The sequence below is a fragment of the Petromyzon marinus genome, chromosome 20, assembly GCF_048934315.1.
Source record: "Petromyzon marinus isolate PM22_M1 ecotype Great Lakes invasive population chromosome 20, UKy_Petmar_22M1.pri1.0, whole genome shotgun sequence".
In the NCBI taxonomy this organism is placed as follows: Eukaryota; Metazoa; Chordata; class Hyperoartia; order Petromyzontiformes; family Petromyzontidae; genus Petromyzon; species Petromyzon marinus.
Window position 1 is genome coordinate 10649829 of NC_133686.1, and position 21319 is coordinate 10671147.

The 21319-nt window shown below is 47.5% G+C and overlaps 1 protein-coding gene across 3 annotated transcripts in view; it reads right to left on the reverse strand.

Annotated features, from left to right (window-relative positions):
* Positions 1-1190: 1190 nt before the first annotated feature.
* LOC116944105 (terminal nucleotidyltransferase 4A) overlaps positions 1191-21319 on the reverse strand; it is a 40180-nt gene continuing 20051 nt past the window's right edge. For 2 of the 3 annotated variants that reach the window (XM_032957528.2, XM_076068322.1), the window contains 10 exons: positions 21029-21136; positions 19881-20009; positions 18718-18931; positions 15878-16004; positions 13323-13450; positions 11102-11478; positions 9622-9738; positions 8389-8517; positions 7878-8021; positions 1191-7515 (listed from right to left, as the gene is read on the reverse strand). In XM_032957528.2, the coding sequence (XP_032813419.2) occupies positions 7354-7515; positions 7878-8021; positions 8389-8517; positions 9622-9738; positions 11102-11478; positions 13323-13450; positions 15878-16004; positions 18718-18931; positions 19881-20009; positions 21029-21136 (1635 nt within the window). In that variant the 3' untranslated portion in view covers positions 1191-7353. The remainder of the gene's footprint in view (positions 7516-7877; positions 8022-8388; positions 8518-9621; positions 9739-11101; positions 11479-13322; positions 13451-15877; positions 16005-18717; positions 18932-19880; positions 20010-21028; positions 21137-21319) is intronic. The other variant, XM_032957529.2, reaches the window with a different exon arrangement.

Below are 21319 nucleotides of genomic sequence, written 5' to 3' on the forward strand. Positions count from 1 at the left end.
GCATGACGTCATTTATGGACGGCCCCAAAGTCATACGCCAACATCTTCAATGTCCTCGCCCATTATGGAGTATACAATGAAAGGGATTTGCATTTTAGGATGCACTTTAACAGTTCGGGCTCATAAGATCAATTTAATAAGGGAGCCGGTCCGATGAATCTTGCCCAAAATTGGGAAAATGCAAATTAGTTTAAATTTGTAAATTATGAAATTCTAGAGATGCAAATTATTGATCAATTACATAAAAAAAAACAATGTCATACAAGAGGAATCGTACGATTTTCAGCTTAACATTTGTAGAAATTTGAGCGAGAGAAAATTTTATACGAAAGGGGATATTACAATAAATTTGGCTTGGTCAGTAACGTATTTGCTGCACTCTCTTCAATACATGAACAACCCCCGATCCACTGCTGGATGAGGGCCGCCCCACACCATGTCTAAATGGACCATGCTTCACGCAACTAGTCAGTACAGGTTGAAGGCAGTAAGCATAGTGCAGTACAACGAATGCAGACGAACTGCCTTCTGCTGCTGTGACTCCAATAGCAGCCTCTTTAATATACCGCCTTATTCCAAGGCGTTTTCCAACAATTCTACATAAGTTAGTGTCTGAAATAGGCGTTGTTAAAAGTGGTGTTCTTGTTATGGTTACAGAACAGGTGGGAGTTGTTCAGACGAGGTTTATACAGGGTGATTCAAAAAACAATGTTAACACTTCCGAAAATTTGCAACAGTACAAGAAATGTGCCTCCAGGCACTGGAGACCACCTGGAGAAGATTCCAGGCATGTGTTGACGATGATGGCAAATAAGTGGACACCTTTAACTTTTTGAAGCTATTAACAAACATTTGTTATCATGTTAGTGTATTATCCGTTATTTTTCCATTAAAAACTATAGTCCCATATAGGAGTTAACATTTTTTTGAAGCACCGTGTGTATATTGCTTGTCAGTTGGTCATCCATTTACATGTATCCAGGCTGAAACTTGCTTACCTTATAAAGCCGACGAAATCATGCCATGCGATTTGGTCATAGGTGTCAAAATAAAGTCAGCCATATAGCCTCCACAAAGCCCCACAGTTGAGTTTCACAAATTATAGGATTCACCAATCCTTGCCGTCAATGCACTGTTTTACCAGTGTGTGTGTTGCCAATGACCAAAATAACGAGCGTAGACAACAAAAATGTGGTAAATTCAAACTGAAACAGATTTTTTATTGGCAATTGAACATTAATAACGATACACATTGTCACACGTGTCCCTGTGCACGGAACCGGAATAAAAAGACAACTTTTGGTTTGTCCGTGCGGTGGCACGTGATGCAGATTTGGGATGCCCTCATTTTCAGGCGCTCCAAATATCAGAAAATCAAAAGCAGCCATGAACTGAAATAGGGAGGAGGGGGGCAAGCAGTTTGGGGATGGAGTACACACGCCAAATTAACTACCCCTACTACCCCTTATCGAACAACCCTGCCGACAGTTGGAGCTCTCCCACAAACCCAAAACTGCTGTCCATTTCAATAATTTGTTCTGTTTTCAGTTTTGGTGTCCACAGCACCATGAGTGGATGTGCATGAACAGCTTAAGTGCATAAAGTCCCTCCTAAAAAAAAAACTGTTAAAAACTGGAATGTTACGTGAAGTAGGATTTTTAAAACATTGCAATGGAAGAATTAAAAAAAAAACAACACTGCTTTGTTACAATGGATGTGCTCCTCCCACTGCAGTCAACTAAAAACACTGACTGTTCAAATTCACGTTCCACATTAAGTAAAAAAAAAAAGGAGCATTAATAAATGTCCATGTATTGTACTATTATTTTTAATCACGCTTTAAAAAAAAAAATATTAATTGTATTACTTTGCAACTTTTTAAAAAGAATATTGTTAAATTCTTTACAAGGTCATGTGATGGAAGCAGGGGCCCCCATTTAAACCCAACTAGAATGGTCACAACTGTTCCCTGAAATCATGGGAATTAAATGTTTGTGGCTTTCAATTATTGGAAGCATTTGCCAAGAACCAAACTGCAAACCCCACACAGTATCATCCGCCATCTTGTGATAAAAAATATTCACTAGAGAACTGCTCCAGGTATTACTCGTTGCTGTTACAGGCCACCATTTGATATTCTACAAAAAGGAAAATAAAATAACTCGTTCGATCCATTATCAGGTTAATTGCACCGTAGACAAGTTACACACTTGCTAAAACAGACTGAGAAACTTACTTTTGAACAAATGCCAAGCATGCGACTTGTTAAAATCCCTGCAATCTGATGTGGCATCATTCCATGTGGGCCATCACAACGTACATACGGTAAAGCATAAATAAGACTGATACATAGCGGCAAATATGGCTCCGAGGCTTTGCACGAGCATTAATTGTCTTTTGTTTTTATAACTTGGAAATTTGTCGATTTTATTTTCCCTCTCCAAGAAAAAAAACCTGATATAACGATCACCAAATATTGAAATTCATTTGGAGCAAAAAAAACACTTGAATTCTGCTGTAATATCACACCCCCTCACAAACGGTTCAAATTCCCTGAATTAAAAAAAAACCCAATACTGGCAGCCAAAAGGAGCCCTTAAAAGGCTTCTCAACCAGTACCATCTGCCAATCAACCCCTGCAAAACTGCATCTCATCCTACTGAAACAGCACTGTCAATGATTGTGCGCAGAAGGACCTTGCGGCACTCTGCACATGTCGGAATGCATCTAGAATCTACAGGTCCCAGATTAAGGCCATCACCAGTCCCCAACGTTTGGGAGGCAGTGATCCACAAACATTTTTTTTTGGAAGTAGTGACCCCATGATGGAATTTGAGAGATTCCTTGCACCAAGTGTGGGCCCTTGAATGCAAAAAAAAAACGTTTTAGGAGGCAGGCGAGCATGCAGGGAGGCACCTAAAATGGGGGATATTTGGGAAAGGCCTTGCCCAAATCCTTAGGTCCTGACATCGCCTGTGATGGGGTGGAGTACAAGGCCTGCCCTTGCACAGCTTTGTTGCGTGTGGCTCGAGTCTCGTTTTGAGGTTGCCGTGTACGTTTTAAGAACAGTTGTACAAACCCAGGTTTCTCCATGCTAGTAATGTAGACGGTACATAGTGCTATACTCGCAACTTCAACCATGTGCAAATTCAAATAATATTAATAAAAACACAATGTGCACAATGTAAAATTCCTAAAGGATGTTAAGCAAAACTATTTTTTGTTGTTTTTTTTTAAATAACCACAATAACAATGAAAACACAGTTGTTTCATCCGCCGGTGTTTTTTCAGAACTGGACTGGCCACATCACAGATACAAATTCAAGCACACGAGGCAACCCAGGCACTCTTATTTTACAACCCTGGATTTATATACTCAGCACACCGCCCACGGCGTGCAATGCCACCACAGTGACGCGTGTTTGACGCGAAACAGTGGCGACTTGCAAACCATTGCTTTCGAGTCACGTTCACAAGAACATGACAATGCGCAGAATTAAGCGGTTAAACAACTCGTGAATAAAAACAGTACCGGTGACTTCATTTCTATTTTATTAACTTTACTAATTGACGTAAATGTTTATATATATTAAATTGCCCGTTAGGGTGCCTAGAACTGATATTTTTTATTTCCTTTCTTAGTATACAATTGCTTTTGTTGGGCTTTTTTTAATGTTAAACACTTAGTACAAAATTAAAAATGGAAAAAGCCACATTAAAACCTATCGCTTGATATCTAAGGTCTGATAGGCATAATAGCTCTTGGTCTACAAAACGTATGTCTTTGCATTGCCACGCGTTAGCGGTAAATCCTACCTGCTGTCATTCCTGCACAAATTATCAGCTGCCGTACAATAAACACGCGTCGGCTTTCCATTGTACACCCAGGCTGCGATGATCTTTACCAGCGCTGCACAAGGGAAACATTGCATAGTAAAATGACGCATTACAAAAATCAAAACCAAAACCAAGTGCATTAATCACGCAACTTCATATTATATAGAGTTTAGCAAAAACACGGCAAGGTGATCCTTTACACGAATATCCACCTTAATGACGCACGGCCAATCCTATGTAAGCGTTTCACCGCTTTAAAACAAAATATGCAAGAGTACAGCATAGAGAACTGCATGTGCTTCCTTTAAGAACGTTTAAAGCAGGAAAAGTTAACGACAAATTCACTGTCGGATAAAAAACGCTGAAACGTCGTAGATGTTGCATGAACCCATCTTAATGGAGGGGGATCCTTTTAAAAAAAAAACTTCCATCTGAGGTTTCCTCCAAAGATTGAATTAACTGCATCTGTGCTTCCAACCAAGAAACCAAAAGCAATGCATGTAGCTATGGAGATTATCCAATAGCGGCGAATGTTCTCTACAAATCTCTGCAATGGCTTGCACACAAACACCCACAGCCAACACCGTACGGTACTGCCACGAGCACATTGGTTGTGGCATATCTGTTCGGTGGACCCACGGAACTTCATGTCCACTGTGTGTATAAACTGCAAATGATAGCAGGTGGCACAAGTGGCTGAATGGAATCCTGGTAAAAACCAGTCAATCACAAATGTTTCGGATAACTTTTGCACTTTCTTTTAGTTGCGACGCTAAGCGGACGGCTGCCGCTGGCATCAAATGACAAACCGGTCGGAGAACAGTTTCACAACACCACGGAAGCAGGAGGAAGTGTAGAGCGCAACAAGATATGGTCACGTGGCGGGGGGCTCCAATCAAAGTGTTGCCTTTCAAAAGTGGCGGTAAAAGCAACGTGGCATCCACCGGTACATTAAATTCCCACTGCCTAATCACGACTCGTGGGGAAGTCATGAAAACCAGGTTAGGGAGGAGGGGTGGGAGGGTCTGCCAGATGGAGAGCACTTTAGCGCGACTGTTGGCTTGGTTCACTGTAAAAAAAAAACTGCAACCCAAAAAAAGCAACGTAGTTTGCGCAAACGTGGTAACGTATGAGCCGTTACAAAACCACCGCCGCCACCGTGAAGCTGAATCTGAAATAAAACACGGTGGACGCTACCTGATGGAACTGGCACTTTTTTTTTTAGTTTTAACCCCAACAAACCTGCGCGTTTCAGTTTAAAAGGGCCGTTGTGTTTACATGTATAAAATGCTGGTCACCAACAATGCATCTTACGTAACGGTATTGCACAAATATACACGCCTGTTATTTCTTAGTGGGGATGATTGCATAACACCCAGACAACACTGGAGTGGTTGTTAACGTGTTGAACCAAAACGCTCCCGGGTCGCAGGAGCATTCGTGTATATTCATTCAAAACGCAGAAAGCACAGAGCATCAAAACGCACGGCCGCAAGCCCAAAGCGACACCTCGCACAGCGGTCAAGCATCAACGTGGCACGCACAACCAATGTGCTCAATGCTGCACAAGTTAGGAGCGGATGTTAAAATGTAAAAAATGCTTCGTGCCAGCAACCGCCCTTTCATTCCCGTGCCTATTTCACTATAATACACTTTACACCCTGCAATGGGCTGCCAACTTTGACACGTCCAAAACATTGTTGATTTTCAAAGCACATTTCAATTTGTCTTAATGTTTTATCAGCTCAAAAGCAAGAGCTAATGGCGGGTAAAAGGAACAAAAGTGCGGGAATTAAAACATGAACCAGTGATCTTGAGAGCGCCTATGAAGTTGCACACATTAGCGTTACAGTATAACCGTCACATTCACAGCCACATTTGGCCCTAGCCTCGTTCTTACGTGGAGCACGGCCAAAACATTCGAGACCCGAGGCATTTCACCCTAAAATATCACGAATACTGCCAGCTATGCTCCCGGGTTACGTTTGGCAGCCACCAAAAACACTTTGGGGCAAATATAACGAAGAGGGCAGAGTGACACTCTACAAAGTGCTTGCCAGCATTGCAGTTGCATCGGTCATCCCATGATCTCTAACCAGCAAGCCACCTTGTGTTTTACTTGCAATGGTGCAGTTATCAAAGCGATGCGCAGGGCTCGCAACCACCAATGCGAAAGTTTGAGATGGGTTATGGGGGCAGCAACCTTTACACGCGGGCTCTTGGGCGCGCGCACACACACACAAACACACACACTGGCCCATCTACATTTTGCACCTGCGCACCCGGTTAGTCAAATCAGGCCACCATTTACTTAACCTTCTGTAAATCCTACAGTACAATTAATCAGGTTTGGAGTGCTGGGGGTTGGGGGACTGGATCTTAAGACCGCGCATGGCCCGCTCTGGCTGTTGTTACGTATGCGAAACTCTTTCACCATCGCCTAACACGGAGCGACGCCACTTAGGTGTGCCGAAATCAAGCGCCTAGGTCAGTGCACTTTGTATTTATGAGGTTAATGGAAGCACAGCTTCCACGAGCTACATTATCGAAATTCGAACCGTATTAAAATCATCATTTACAGTCGATATTTCAACATTATTCCATCAATATATACAACTGTTTAGCAAAAATAATCTTGTAGTAAACATGCAATGTGTTTGTATGTATAGGTTTAGTTTCACTTGTTTAAAAATACATAACTAGTTTTAATTTCCCTTCACAATACCTTACAACACTGGCTCTTAATATATTTTATTTTCGTTTTGTTTTGCTTGTAACACAAAAAAATAGCTGTACAAGTGTGTTTAAAAAAAATGGTAAAATGAGATTTCATTTTTTGGCTACCTGGAATTTAGCAATTCACAATTTCTCTGCAACCTCCTTTGCAGTTGAGCGCGACAGATTTCTTCGTTTATTTACGGTTGTTGCCGTTTCTCCTTCCACCTCTATGTCCTGACACATGGCAATAAAATAACCGCGCGGATATAAAAATGAAAGTCATTCAGCTCATGTGAAAAAAAAAACAAAGAGCCACACAAGCAACAATGTTCTTTTGCTTCTGGGCTGATGTAGGCAGGACATCTGGAAGAAAGGCATGAATGCAGAGTCTTCACAACACAACTGTGGGCACACGCGAGGGTTGGTGCACTTGCTCTCGTACGCTGTCGCTTAATAAGCCACGGAGTGGCCAGTTTTAAAACCTCGGCCGAGGTCTCGCCTCGGATTCTTGGCCCAGGCTAGACTCTACAACCTGCACCTTGGCAGGACCAGAGGTGGTCGGGCCTGAATCTCAGTCACGGAGGAATTTAACCCAAATCTTCACCCAAGCAGGATCACTGTGGATTCTGGCAAATGATCGGAACCTGAACCTTACCCCAAGCGGGACAACGGAGGTCTAAACTCAATCACGAGCCTTGACCCTTTCGTGGATGCCTCGACAGGGAGAGGAGTGAAGTGACGCGAGCTGCCGGGGCTGTTGTGGGTAGGTGGCTGCGGCGACGACGATGGTGGAGGCCGCTACGGTTGGTGGTTGTTGTGCTGCCCGCGGCGGTGCCTGCGCCGCATGCTGTAGTAGCTGTGGCTCGTCCGGCCGCTGCTCCCCGGCGCGGGTGGACGCCCATCGCTGGGCCCCGAGTGGGGGTGGGCATCTCTGGGCACGGTGTACCTGTAATCATCCACCTGGAAAAAAAAACAATAGCGGCAGCGGCCTTAACAAAGACAACCGATAACCCACATATCCAATTACGTATTTGTCATGCAAATATTAACGAGCAGACTGAGAACGACAACTCATTACACACCTGTCCCCAGCTAAAATGACAGGCAGCCAAAACCTGGATTCAAATTCGGCATCTCAGTGATGTCAGGTTTAGTTCTTCGACCCCCGAGCCACCTCGGACACTGCCACAGGGTGCAAAAGATGCGGCCGTGAATTGCTACACCAACTGTTCAGAACAAACCCCGGGGCAAGCGTATCGCCTGCCCAAGTGCCGGGGGAGTTTGGGGGTTAGGAGAGAAAAAAAACAACAACAAAAAATCACCTGGCGATAGCGGGGATTCCGGATGGGCTCGTAGGCCACGCTGTAGGGAGCCGGTGTTGGCAGCAAGTAGTCGGGGACAGCCCTCGCCCCAGCAAATGGCGCGCACGGGAATCCTCCCGAGGGCAAAATTCCCACCATGAATTCCTGGTGGTGGAGGCAAGGGACAACCTCGCATGTGTGGGTCTCCAACAACCAAAAAGGTGCCACACGGACGTGTGTGCTTGTGTACCTTACAACAGCATATATATATATGCGTAACTTCGTATCTTGACACTAAATATCGCCGAATCCCAAGACGCCGTGCGACAGAAAAGATAACCGGTGGCGGACGAGGGGGGGGTTGGAGGGGATTGTGATGGAGGGGGGCAGTCCGTTATAGGTGGTGTATAATACTCGTGCCCTCGACTCGAATAGGTGGAGAGAGACTTATCAGTGTTTACAACCAAGGGGGGAGTTCCAGACAGTGGACCCACACATGAGCGAAGATCGACTGGCAATATTGATAGGAGACCTTGGTTACTGCGTGGCAGGGTGGCGCAGTGGTTCGATTTCCGGCTCGGACGCCATTATGTCTGACGTTTGTATATTCGCCCCCTGTTCTGCATGGATGTCCTCTGTATTCTCCGGTTTCTTTCCAAGACTAAAAAAAACAACAACATACAATGCAACTGGCATTGGCCAAAAATTCCAATGCTAAAATATAAACCTGAACGTATGTAGAACTTCTTTTTTCGCACCACATGTAGCCAACCGTGCTAAAATCGGGGATTACACGCAGCAACATCATGCCATATGTGCAGGTCATGGAGACGAACTGCAGTGGCACCCATGTATTGGTGACCTAGGGAAAAGAGCAGACCTAGGGGTTTGGCGTGGCATGTGTAAGATGGTGAAAATCTGGCAGGAGAAAGGAAACAAAAAGGATGGTATGGTCGCCCGATTCCCAATCTTAAGATCAGGAGTTCAAAACTCCATCAGTGGGCACAGCTCATCATCCCTTCCGGGTCAACAAAACAAGTACCACTTTGTCGAATATGACCAGGGGTGATTTGAAGCCTGCATACAGGTCATAGCCCAAGCCAAGTTTGAGAGAATGTGCCGATAGTGCGCAGCAGCAGCCACGACCCATCGCCAACCCCCTCGGGTATTCCCTCAAAAAGCCCCCAGGGTTAGAGAGCTCGCTCCCCCTCTGCCCAAGTCTGGAGAGTAACGGTCGAAGTGCTGCAGCCACGAGGCACGTGGCCAATCCCTGGACCTCCTCCTCTTCCACCCCCCCCACCCACGAGGCTCGAGCACAACTGGTGGGCAGGGTCAAGCAGAGGGACGCCAGAAGCCACCTGCGTATGTCAGACCTCCACTCCCCGCCCCCCCTAAAACCTCAATTGAATTGCGGGATTTTCCCACCCACAGTTCAAAACCACCATTGGAGACAAGTGCTTAAACAACTTCTTTGGTTCTTTCGGTAAAGTCACGTAGAATGAGAATAAAATAATAAATTGATAAAATAAAATAATTTATTATTTTATTCTCATTCTACGTGACTTTACCGAAAGAACCAAAGAAGATGAATCCTTGAGTCACGAAAGCTTTAAATCGATGCTTAAACAACATTTGAGCACGGAGATGCGTGGAGCTTTGAAGACGTGGAATGACACAACAGTGGCGATTCGAGATCCGAGTTCGGCTGCGACTCGACCACCGCTGGACAGCCGCTCCCCGGTGACGTGGGCGGTGACGCTGGTACCTGTGGCTGACCCGGCGTGGGTGCGACATCGTGCAAGGGAGAGGCAACGCTTGCTGGGTTCACAGTCGAGGCTGCCGACACCACCGCCGTTAGCCGGGCTGCAGGGTTGTCAGAGTCCTGGGAGGGAAAACATGCAGGCGACGTTACACAACCGCCCAAACGACACGAGAGACCTCCAAAGCAGTGGCCAAGTGACTCAGGTGGTCAATTGTTGGAGGCAATGTTGGGGGAGTAATGTGTGGGAGGTAGCCGTGCGTTACTGTACTTGGACTATCAAAAGACAGATATAGATGTCAATGTCCGCTCAGAGGTAGCCAACAGATTACAGTTCAATAGATGATTCAACCCAATTAGAGAGAAGTAAATATCACCCCGTTGTATGCACACGCTTTATAGGTACAGTAAACCCTTGTTAATTCGACGCAAATGGGACTCGGGCCTTGCCGAATTATCCAATATTCCGAATTATGTACAATGGTACTCGCCAGTGCCTCCCCTGCCCCCCATAAAAAAAAAAAAATCAAATTTTTTTCCAAAAATTATTTTACTAAAAAGTAACACTTACCATCAGTAACTAGCACAGCAGTTGAAGGAGGATGTGGTAGGTGACAGGTTGTGGAGGAGGGCTTAAATGCACTTACTGTACTGTATGTTCGATTTATCACTAAATTATAACTTAAATACCAAATTACACCAACTTAAAACTTCACATTTTTCACGTAACAATGTTTACTTAAAGACTACATTATTTTATACTTTTATACCACATTACTCATCGTCAGACTACATGCTTCCTCATCTTCTCCCAGCCTTTCTTGATGTTGTAAAAGGAACTCGATTTTACGTGAAACTCTTCACACACACCATACGCATTGACACACCTGCGTTAATTCCATCCAAAACTTTGGATTTGTCTCTCAGACTAAGGAATTTATACTTCAGTCCCTTTTTATGACTTCTTGATGTAGTTGTAGACGACTTTTCTGAGAGGGTTTGCTTTCAGAGTGCATAAACAAGGTAAAGTCCAAAGCAACCGGTCTGCAGGAACGCTCACCACGGGCGCCACCTCCAGACTGAGTCGGTGTTGGTCGTGGTGCGCGGCGCCGCTCCACGGGTCTGCCGAAATTGGACCATTCGGTACACCAATGTGGCTCATGGCGAATTACTAACACTGTACATATGCCAAAAGCGCAGCCGTTCCAAATGATCCCCAATTACGAATTATGAAATACCGAAATGACGGGGTTTTACGCTACTGTGGTTTTTCCCACCCCGTGCCAAACATAATTTGTCGAATTTGACCAAAACCTCCCATGGGTCTTGAAACTCAGATAGGCCATCATGGCTGTTAACAACACAGTCACCTGCACAATAATAATAATAATATCACTGGTCAAGTTGAACAAATGGTCTCGAGGCAAAACGTCTCGCCATCGCGGCTGGCGGCGACGAGCCCACACGGCCGCGCGGCGCCGCTCACCGTGTCGCTGGAGGCCGACTCGCAAGATGACGCGGCAGACCCGCTGCTCGTCGACACCTGCTGGCTGCTGGAGCGCGAATCCGACGACGAAGACACGGCGCCGCCGCTGCCGCCGCCGCCTCCTCCTCCTCCTCCGCCTCCGCCGCCTCCGCCGCCTCCGCCGCCGCCTCCCCGCCCGCCGCCCTCCTCCCAGTCCCCGCTTCCCGGCACCGCCGCTCCGGGTGCCGCTCCGGGTGCCGCCCCGGAGAGCATGGGAGGGACGCCGTTGCCGGCCGATGACGGAGTGATGGCGACCGACGAGCACTTGAGCAGAACAAGACGTGGATCGGGGCGCACGCCCCCAAGGAGCCCGGGCACTGGCGGCCTGAAGCCCGACGCTGTCGGCAAGAGGGGAAGGGCGGCTATGGCAACGAGCGCCGACCTGGCGTGCAAGGGTAGAGTGGTGGCAGTGGTAAGCGCACAGGCACCATACAAACCCAGTGGCCTCGGGCCCAATGCCCGCTTAGGCAAGGAGAGGTGGCGGCTACAGCAGCAGTGCACCGTCAGCCATTGTGTGGGCGTGCGTGTACGCGGGCGCAGCAGTGACGGTGGCGAGCGCGCTGCTCTCGACCTGGAGCCGAATGCCGTCTGGCCAAGAGGGAAGGAGGGGGAGCTATGGCATCACGTTCCGTGGGCAACTTGTGTGCGCGCAACGGTGGAAAGGTGGAAAGGTGGCGCAGTAGTTGGCGTGCTGCGTTTCAAACCTGGCGACCAGAGTTGAAGTTGCAGCCACAGCGAATATCTGAACAGGCCAGGGGCCCCCTCGGGTGCATTGTGCAATTCTTAAAAAGTTCTCGCAAACAGCATTTGCCCCAACAGTCTGAAAGGCTACGAGGGGCATCTTTGGCGTATATATCAGCATGTTCATTTTTCCTTACGATTCTGGCCAGGAACTAATTTAGGGCCTTAAGAGTCCTTCAATGTTTAGTTGGTGCACTCGAAGACCCATTCCATACCTTAACAACTGTAGCATGCATTCCTTCAATGAATGGAAGAGCAAAACTAGACAAACTCTCCTAAAGCCCTCTCCGTGGCTAGCAAACTGACATTCAGCTCCTGAACATATTGCCATACGCAAGAAGTGTGCTTATGCGACAGTGGGTGTGCCCATGACCACATCACCAAGCAGCTCCTGTTGTTTCGCCCAACAGAAGATATTAAAACGCAAGGTGCAGGGCTATACAAGAGATGGGCTTATGTGACACCAAAGGGACCTGGAGTCGCGAATTTTCTGGCCACTGGTACCAGTGCTGTCAGGGTCAGCCTATGCGCAGAAGGCACACAAGACGAGCGTTTTAACCTGCTGGCGGCCGCTGCTCACGATCAACAACTGGGAGGTGGAGGAGTGATGCTCATGACAATGAGCAGAGCACCGAGTGGATGAAACGCAGCAGCTAGCTGGCAGTGGGAAGTGCGGTTTGAACACTCGCCCAGTCATGGTAGTCCATTTATTCAGGACACTGGGTCCCATTCCATGATGACCTGCCAGCGAGCCCTCGCCATTCTACATAGCTTCAAAGTCACTGTGACGTCACCACCACCTGGTGGCAAACGGTCAGAGTTGTTGCTGCTGTACGCTTGTATGCATTGGGTAGTGTCGTGTTGGAATGTGTGTATGTTTGTATGTATGCAAGTCCAAGTGTGCAGGAGGCGTGGGGAGCAGTAAGATAGTCGGTAACGCACTACACTACCAACCCGACAACCAGCGTTGGATTCTCGCTCACAACCAAAATCAATGACGAATACTTTAACTGGTCCTGGGCTTTCAAAGTCAACTTAGGCTCATGAGCATCTGGTGCAGCGTGTTAACATCAGCAATGGGGAGACAAAAGTGGCAGGGCATGGCGATGGCCACCCACCCCCTCATGTGCAGTGCTGGCTAACAGCACCTTTCCCCCAGGGGATCTTTTGTGTATGTGCACAAGAGTGTTGAGACAAAAGTGGGTAGACAAGAGCGTGTAGGTTTGTGCGCGCATCTGCGTTTTCATGCAAGTGCAGTGCGCGCCTGCATGCAGGCATCGTATTGACCAGCACACAGTTACACCGTTGAAGCCATCTGCCTTCTTCACGCGTCACCATCAGCCACGTCGCAACGCACGCCCAACCGGTACGACCGCACGTGCTCGCTTACAACCACGTGCGCAACCACGCGGTTGCGCCGACGGCGAGAGCAACAACATGCCTGCAGGCTGCAGGGAGCAGGGGAAGGCGGCGAGGTCGGGCGTGACGGGGGAGAGTCCCCACGTCTGCTGGATCCACTCGCGGTACTCCGTCACCTCCCGCGTCACCTTCACGATCCGGCCCAGCGTGCTGTCGCCGCCCCCCCCCCACCCAGCACGCACACATACGCACACAGACGCACACAGACACAAAGCAACGGCGACGTTAGTTTGCAGCACTGAAAATTCGTTTAAACGATAGTCGCCGACCCATGGCGGTGCCGCGAACATCTGTGAAAAACAGCGTGGTAGCTCATCGCATTTCTCCAGTATAAATATTCTGATTCCGAGGTCGAGCGTTCGCCGCTCATTGCAGTGGTTGATCGTTTGAACCCGGCGGCTGCCCTGATCATTACTGTGGCTGTAATGACCGTAATGATACTATGCACCGTCCAATTCTCAGCTGATGGCAAAGATCGCCTGACATTATTCATAATAGCAGGCCGTTGTGCGACAGCGTCAGGGTTCAAACGTGTCTGCAATTGGGACAATACAATGCAATTATCGCCCCCTACCGACCCGACAGATGGATGCCCTCGGTCACTCGAAAATGAGGCAATGCTAATCTCCGGTTTTCACCAGAGTTCAAAACAAAAAATTCACTTTGCAGCCAATACACAACATCGGGGTAAAATTTCTAAAAAAAAAAGTGAAAAAGAGCTTAATAGCTCAGATTCCTACAGTCTCAATAAACATTCCGATTCTGAAAGGATCCGCAATTGGATAGCCACAAGGTTCAATTCCTGTCTTAACCAGCAATCCGTAGCCCATAAATTAGTGCTACTTTGTAGACATTAAAATGCACCTATTAGCGCGGTTGGCTACGTACGGTGTGAAAGAAGTTCAACATACATACCGATGGGGTGACTGGCTGCCGGCATGAGAATGAGGAATTTCCACCACTAGTTAATAGCCAACAAGGAGGGGAATGTTTGCCGGTACAACTCATTTGAGCAGGGAGACCGACTTTGAAATAAAGCTGGGTTATCAGCTGACGTTTCCTCACGAAATATCTTCATAGAATGTCCTTCAGATTCTTGGTTCTTTCGGTAAAGTCACGTAGAAATATATTGTTTTATATTTGTATTATTTTATTGTTTCCCTTTTACGTGACTTTACCGAAAGAACCAAGAATATGAATCCCTGCAGTCACGAAAGCTTTAAATCAGAATGTCCTTCGGGTTAGAAGAACAAAAATATGCCAGGAAAACGCGCAGAGCTGTTCAAGTTCTTATGATAATGCTGATGCTACCGTTTATGCTGCTGCCAATCCCGGTGTTATTGAACAGACATGCGATGATTAATTGATTTTTTAAAAAATCTGATCTTACATGCGTGGTAAATGTATTAAATTTAGCATTTAGGAATCGATTTAAGACAGGTTTTTATGCAACCAATGATAATTATGTGGAAACGTTCCCTGGAGGATGATTTGATTAACTAGCGGAGCTACAAACGGTATAAATGAGATGGTACAAGTGACAAACTTTTTTTTTTCTTAAATCCTGGTCATCACCTGCCAGACAGACGAATCCATACATCCTTCTGCTGATACTGCTGTTGATGATACTGCCAATGATGATGCGGCTAACACGGACACCACCAGTGGTAAGAATTGTGATGCCGATAATAAAAGCAGGCTTTGAAAAGTTCTAAAAAGGAGTTGACAGCACTGTTTGCACAACGACTGGACATCTGTTAAAAAGTGGCTTTATAGCTCATTAAATTCCTCCAGTACAAATAAAGATTTTGATTCTGAACTAATTTACCCACATTGGGCACCTGCTTTAAAAAAAACAAAACACCCAATGCCATCACATGCTTGAAAAAAATGTTGGTCCGTCTAAGACTACACTTATGGAGATAAGGAGACGACCATTAGTCTGATGCTGCTGACACTGTTAATAATCACAACACCTCCCTGTGAACTGTGGGTAACGGGTCTAAGGGGAGGGGGGGGGGGCAGGCACGCCGTTACCGTCTCAAAAAGCCTTCTCCGTCCATGGTTCCTGTGGCCTGTAGGGAATTGCCAATCTTTAACAATGCAAATAATTCCCCTCCCTTCTTCACCCCTGCTTCCCTCTACTCCCTTACTTAAGAGTACTTCTACACTCACCTTCCCCTCACCACATAATAGTTCACGTACCCCTCTCGGTGGGGCAGCAGCGAGCCCAATCTCCCCCCTCCTCTAAACTCGGTCGCACAACATTCGGGACTTATGACCATCGCGGTTTGTGCTCCGACTAAAATAGAATTTAAAATTAAGTAAAGAACTCTGACGGCGACGACGCCGACGTGGAAAAATCCTAACGCGAGGTCAAGATGGCCACCACCCCGACGCTGCGAAGCCTCTGGCTGACGGCGAGGACGACTCATAGCGGCAAGGTTCTGTATGCATGTACGTACAACTTCTTTCGCATTACACCTAGCCAAACGTGCCAAATCGGAGGTTCTGCTTGCTCATGCGGCAGTCGACAAGCAATGCACAGGGGAGCGAGGGAGCGAGCTGGCAGCCCACCTGTCCAGGTCGCGGTTGGGGTAGTGCTTGGCCTGTGGGCAGACGGCGCGGCTCAGCACCGTGTAGGCGTAGTCGAAGGCTTGCCGGGCCTGCATCGCCCCGTACGAACTCCGCCCGAGGTCCTGACCTGCGCCACAGAGGATAGACGCACACCGAAGCGTGAAGCCGACGCCACGACGTTGTCGTCATACACACTCCCGGCGACAATGTCGCTGGCAATAATTGTTCTCGGCAGCTCCCGCCATCAAACAAACAATCACACAACTTGCATAGGAGTTTCTTTTGTTATTTAATCGTTTTTTTCCCCCCCCTCCAAATTCGATTTCAATTGTGAATTTGGAGTGGTGTCGAGACCAAAAAACACCATTGGATCTTTCACAGCAAGTAGGGTAACAATTACCTTGTGTCACCAAATAACCAGGCATCAAACTATTTGAGGTCATTCAATAGCCTCCTATGCACACTAGAAGGTGCACCTCTTGATATGCCCTGTAATGAGCCTCATCTGATATATTTAATCCTCAGATGTAATAGGCCACATTCAGTGGCAAACCTATGTAAAGCAATGCTTTTTTTGGGCAGAGCTGATCAGGCTGAGAAACGTCACTTGAGAAGTCGAGTTAAATCAGTTGGCTAAAACTCTGATTCAAGCCCAAGATCTAAGCATGCCAGCTCGGTGTTCCTACAATTTAGTAGCCCCCTGATCCATACATCTACCACCCACCCTCCATCTCTCCCAGACTATTGTGTTACTCGCAATCAATATGCCAAGGGCACCTCCAACAAAAATTATGGTTCCTTTGCCACAAATTCTGTTCGATGCGTAGCGACTCCTAACACCCGACAAAATCACGGGTCTGCCCAGGAAATGCCTGTAAATTAGAGGGGCAACTATCAATGTTATTATTCGCGGCCATTTACAGAACCCAATCAAAAGCCTTTTTTGACGTGACATTTTCAAACGATTGATGTAACCCTCGACGGTCTAATATCAAGCAACCAATTTACCCGTCTCGTAACCTTTTGACGGTCACACTGGTTGGAATGCTGGCACATGTCAATATTTGGTCATTTCCCGAAGAGGCTTCCGAACCAATAGCCGAACATGAAGGCCGCATTGCAAGTCAAAAGGCGAAAATGTCACCCGGTGAAAGGTTATCCGCTGCGATTGAAGCAGGGCGCCGATACAAAATCGAGGGGCACGCTTCAATCGGCTTGGTCCCTTTTTTGTTCAGAAGCACAACAATTTAGATGTCATAGCGGTGACAAACGTCCACTCTTCAGAGTCCGCAGTGCTGAAAAGCACTGCGAACTCGACGCAAAAGAGGGGAAAGCAAAAGAAGCGGCAACGGTTTGTGCACGGCCGCAACGCTAAAATAAGAGGCAACATCAACGCAGCGTGTAGACTGTGTTCTCACTATTTGAAATAAAGGCGACTGAATGATTAATGGAGAGTGAAAGCGCCGGCTTTAACGATACCAGCGACCTACATGCAAAAAAAAAACCGCTGCGTTTATGCCCCAAAACAGGCGCTTTATATATACTACAGCGCTTAACGTTACGGGCTGGATAATAAAACACATTTTTTCTTTTTAAATCAGGAAGACCAAGGTTGATGAAGATAATAATCATAACGATGGCACTCATTCTGCAATAATTAATTAGTATTCATCCTGCAATTAGTAGTTAATCAAATACATTTTATGAAAATACAGATGACAATGACGACAACTCTGCTGCTAATGACGATGGTGGTGCGAATAATGAAAATTTCACTCGACTGCAACAACGGCAATAGCAATGACAATAATACAAATGACACTCGCGGCAAAAATAACATTAACAATCATGATATTAAAAAATGCGCTGCGTTCCATTGCTTCTTGGCAACATATTCAGTGTTTTACGGTCGTGATAGCGATTATTGGTGATAATAATTGGTGGCGTAAACTTCTTGGCGAAATAGGAAAATAGTTGTTGCACTCTGTTCGTACGTTTTGATCCCACATCCACATGCCGACATGCATCTGCAATACTGCAAGCGGTGTGCTCAAGCTATAATTTGAACCGTCGCCGTCGGAAGGATTGCCAGACGTCAATAGGCTTGACTCGGAGGTGTCAGCAGACAGTGTTGAACGGTGTCTTTGCCAATAGATTCGACACCTGTGAGCTCAAAAAAACAATAGATTTTAGGGGGCACAGGAATTTAAACTGAACTCGACTTACTCAATACTATTCACCAACAAGTCTTAACGAATGGTACACGTGCTGACGGAATATGGAATATCCCATGAGGTTGAAAACAAATACAAAATTTAACGTGATCACATATAGGTCGAGCACCGGCAAACCCGTAAAGAATTAACGCGAGGCTGGATTCAGCATCCCTCATGAATAGACGCCTATCAGTTTAATTGTTGGAAATTCGCATCGAGCATGGGGACGTAACCGGAGGGAGGCGTAGAGATCCGAGTAACATCTAGGAGATCATTCGAGCAGCCGCACACCCACGCAACGGCGAGGAGCTGCGAAGCCGAGCGAAGATTAATGACAATACTGTAAAAACTATATTTCGTGTTACCAGGGGAATGCTCACCGAGCTATGTGGCTCTTTTTCAGAAGCGACCTGGCCACAAATGATAGCACTATTAAGTGGCTTATCACGTGGACATTCATAGTAGCCAAATACCTACTAAATGCACGCGACCACAGGGAGAACATGCAAACCTCAAATATTACAGGTGTCAAGGTCGGGATCGAACCCAAGACCTCCTGTATACCGGGCGAGGTAGTTAACATCTCCTAGCCACCGTGGCGCCCGATAATGCGGAGCGCCGCACCTGGTACCACGGGGTCCTCCACGAAGAGGAAGGAAGGGCCGAACCCCTCCACCAGCTCCTTCTGCGCCTCGGCCTTTGCCACGTAGCTGCCGCCGTCCTTGATGCGGATTCCCGCCTTCAGGTAGTTGAAGTTGCGTCCGTACAGCTCAAAGAACTCGATGAGCAGCACGCCGAGGTCTCCGTCCCCGCTGCGCCCATCGATGTCCGCGTGCAGCTGCATTGGCGAAAAGAAAAACACACAGAATGCGCCACTCGTGACGATGCCTAGGTGGCCGCAGGGCTCGCAGAAACCAGGCGTGAAACTTGTTGTATATATTTTTTTTTTGCTTTGTTACTACGACCGCTTCCCTCCAGCTACAGAACAACGAAAGGAATGTGATGGGGAGAGACGGAGCGCAAGGGTGGAGGGGAAAGGGCAAAGTCATTTTGGGCTGTTCCAGCAACGTTCTAGGAACATTTCTGTAAACCAAGCACACACTAAAGCCAATCCAGGAATGTACCTGGGAAGAACTGGAAACACCCAGGGGGGAACATGATATCATAGTCCCTCTTTAGAAGCACCGTCATCATCCGCGATGACTCACCATGGCCACCAGTGCCCAGAAAGCCTGGGTTCGTGCCACATGGCATAGAAAACATTGAACCATGAGCGATCCGCCCATCTATGCTACCAACGCGATGGTGGGCACCACCACAAACAGCAGAGAATCCTGCTTTTCTAACGCACCACGCGACAATACATTAAAGTGGTGGTAATGATCATGGTGGCTGTGGTGGTGGTAACCAAGGTGGGGGTAATTGATGGCAGTCGTGAAGGTGATGCTGGCGATAATGAAGGTTGTGGTCGTAATGATCAGTGGTTGGTGGCAGTGGTAACGATTGTGGGGGAAATTGATGGTGGTGGCGAAGGTGATGGAGGTTTTGGTGGTGGTGGTAACGATAGTGGGGGTGCTGGTGGTAATGACCATGGTAATTGTGGTGGTAATGCCAGTGGGGGTAATGAGAATGATGGTGGTGGTGGTGGTGGCGGTGGCAAAGGTAATGCTGGTAATGAAATTTGTGGTGCTGGTAACAGGGATGGTGGCGGTGGTAACGACGGGTGCTGGCGATAACGGCGGTAAAATTATCCGAGCGGAGCAGATGCGCCGCGGGGAGGGCGGCACCTGCAGGAAGCTGACGACGAGCATGACGAGCAAGTAGGAGCTCACGCCGCCCGTGTACGGCTCGTTGAGGTCGCGCTGCAGCAGGAACTGCTTGAGCACCAGCACGAGTTGTGGCAGCAGCGGGTACTCCTGGATCGCCGGGCGAGCCACAGGGCCGACATGCGGCGAGGCACAGGTCAGGGATGGAATCGCGTTAACAGCAACGTACAATCGGTCGTTGTCATCGTCCACGAATGTTGGTCACGTCAGTAGGATAAATCGGCATCATCGTAATAAGCAGCATCGTCAACAGAAGTAGAGTAAATGTTCACCACGCTCATGAGCGGCATCGTTGTCAGCAGCCACATCAATAGCATCGGCTACAATTAGAAGCAGCAAAATGAGTGTCGCCCACTTTCGGAAGCAGTAGCATCACGATCATCATCACCCACGGTTTAAGGATTGCTACCAAACTGGAAGGTGATCTACACAGAGATTTCTATGCAGTGTTCCTCGTCAAAAAAGCATGGGGCGGCAGTCATCCTCCAGCAGGCCTGGGGTCAAATGGGGGAAACTCCACATTCACATGCCTGGAGACAGCGTATCCAAACAAATGTTGTCTAGATTCTCCAAAGCGGTACTCATTTTATTAACCCCCGAGCAATAATGGGCTCGGATGACAACCTGAAACAGTATCAAAATTTGCAACTTTCCGATTTTGGAGCTGGGTCTTCCAACCACAGCCTATGACCAATTCACACCGAAGGCAACGGTCCTTGGGTCGGATCTCGGAGGCCAAGCAGGTTCGAGCCTTCGATAGGCAAACACCACGCACAGACATGTTGTCAAACGGCTGCTGCAATGTGTGCAGCAAATTGCGATGCGGGCAAAATCCATCGTTATAAAATGTGCTTCCAAAGCTTCCACGTCTACGCTTCCAGCCTTCAAAACCAGCACTGACCGGCATGAAGTGCGGGAAAATAACCCGCATGACCCGCACGGCATGGGGAGGCCCTCATCCTGCCGTGGATGGACAAAAAGGGGCCGTACATGTACATAGCCTCCTATAAACGACAGCGCCACCTTGGTCGGTTAGACAGAGTCCTGTGCGGTAATAAACGGCAAAGCAGCCTTTGTTATGCAGCCGTGTGACGAGTGCATCTGCACACCTCGATGAACTGCTTCACGAGCCGGGCAGACTTCACACCCGTGTCTACGTTGAAGCTGATGTCCACCTTCACCTCGGTACGCTCGTCCGTCAGCTTAATGATGGGCACCTGTCCACACACACACAAAACAGACATCATTCTCTGCCTCTTGACCTCGTCACCCCAGAGCTTCAGCGCATCACACCATGATTTCTTGACCCCACTTCTAAAAACATACCATCCATGAGCCCGAATCTTTTGGACATTCCAAATGTTACTTATAAAAACGCTTGACCTCGCTCCCAATCTCTC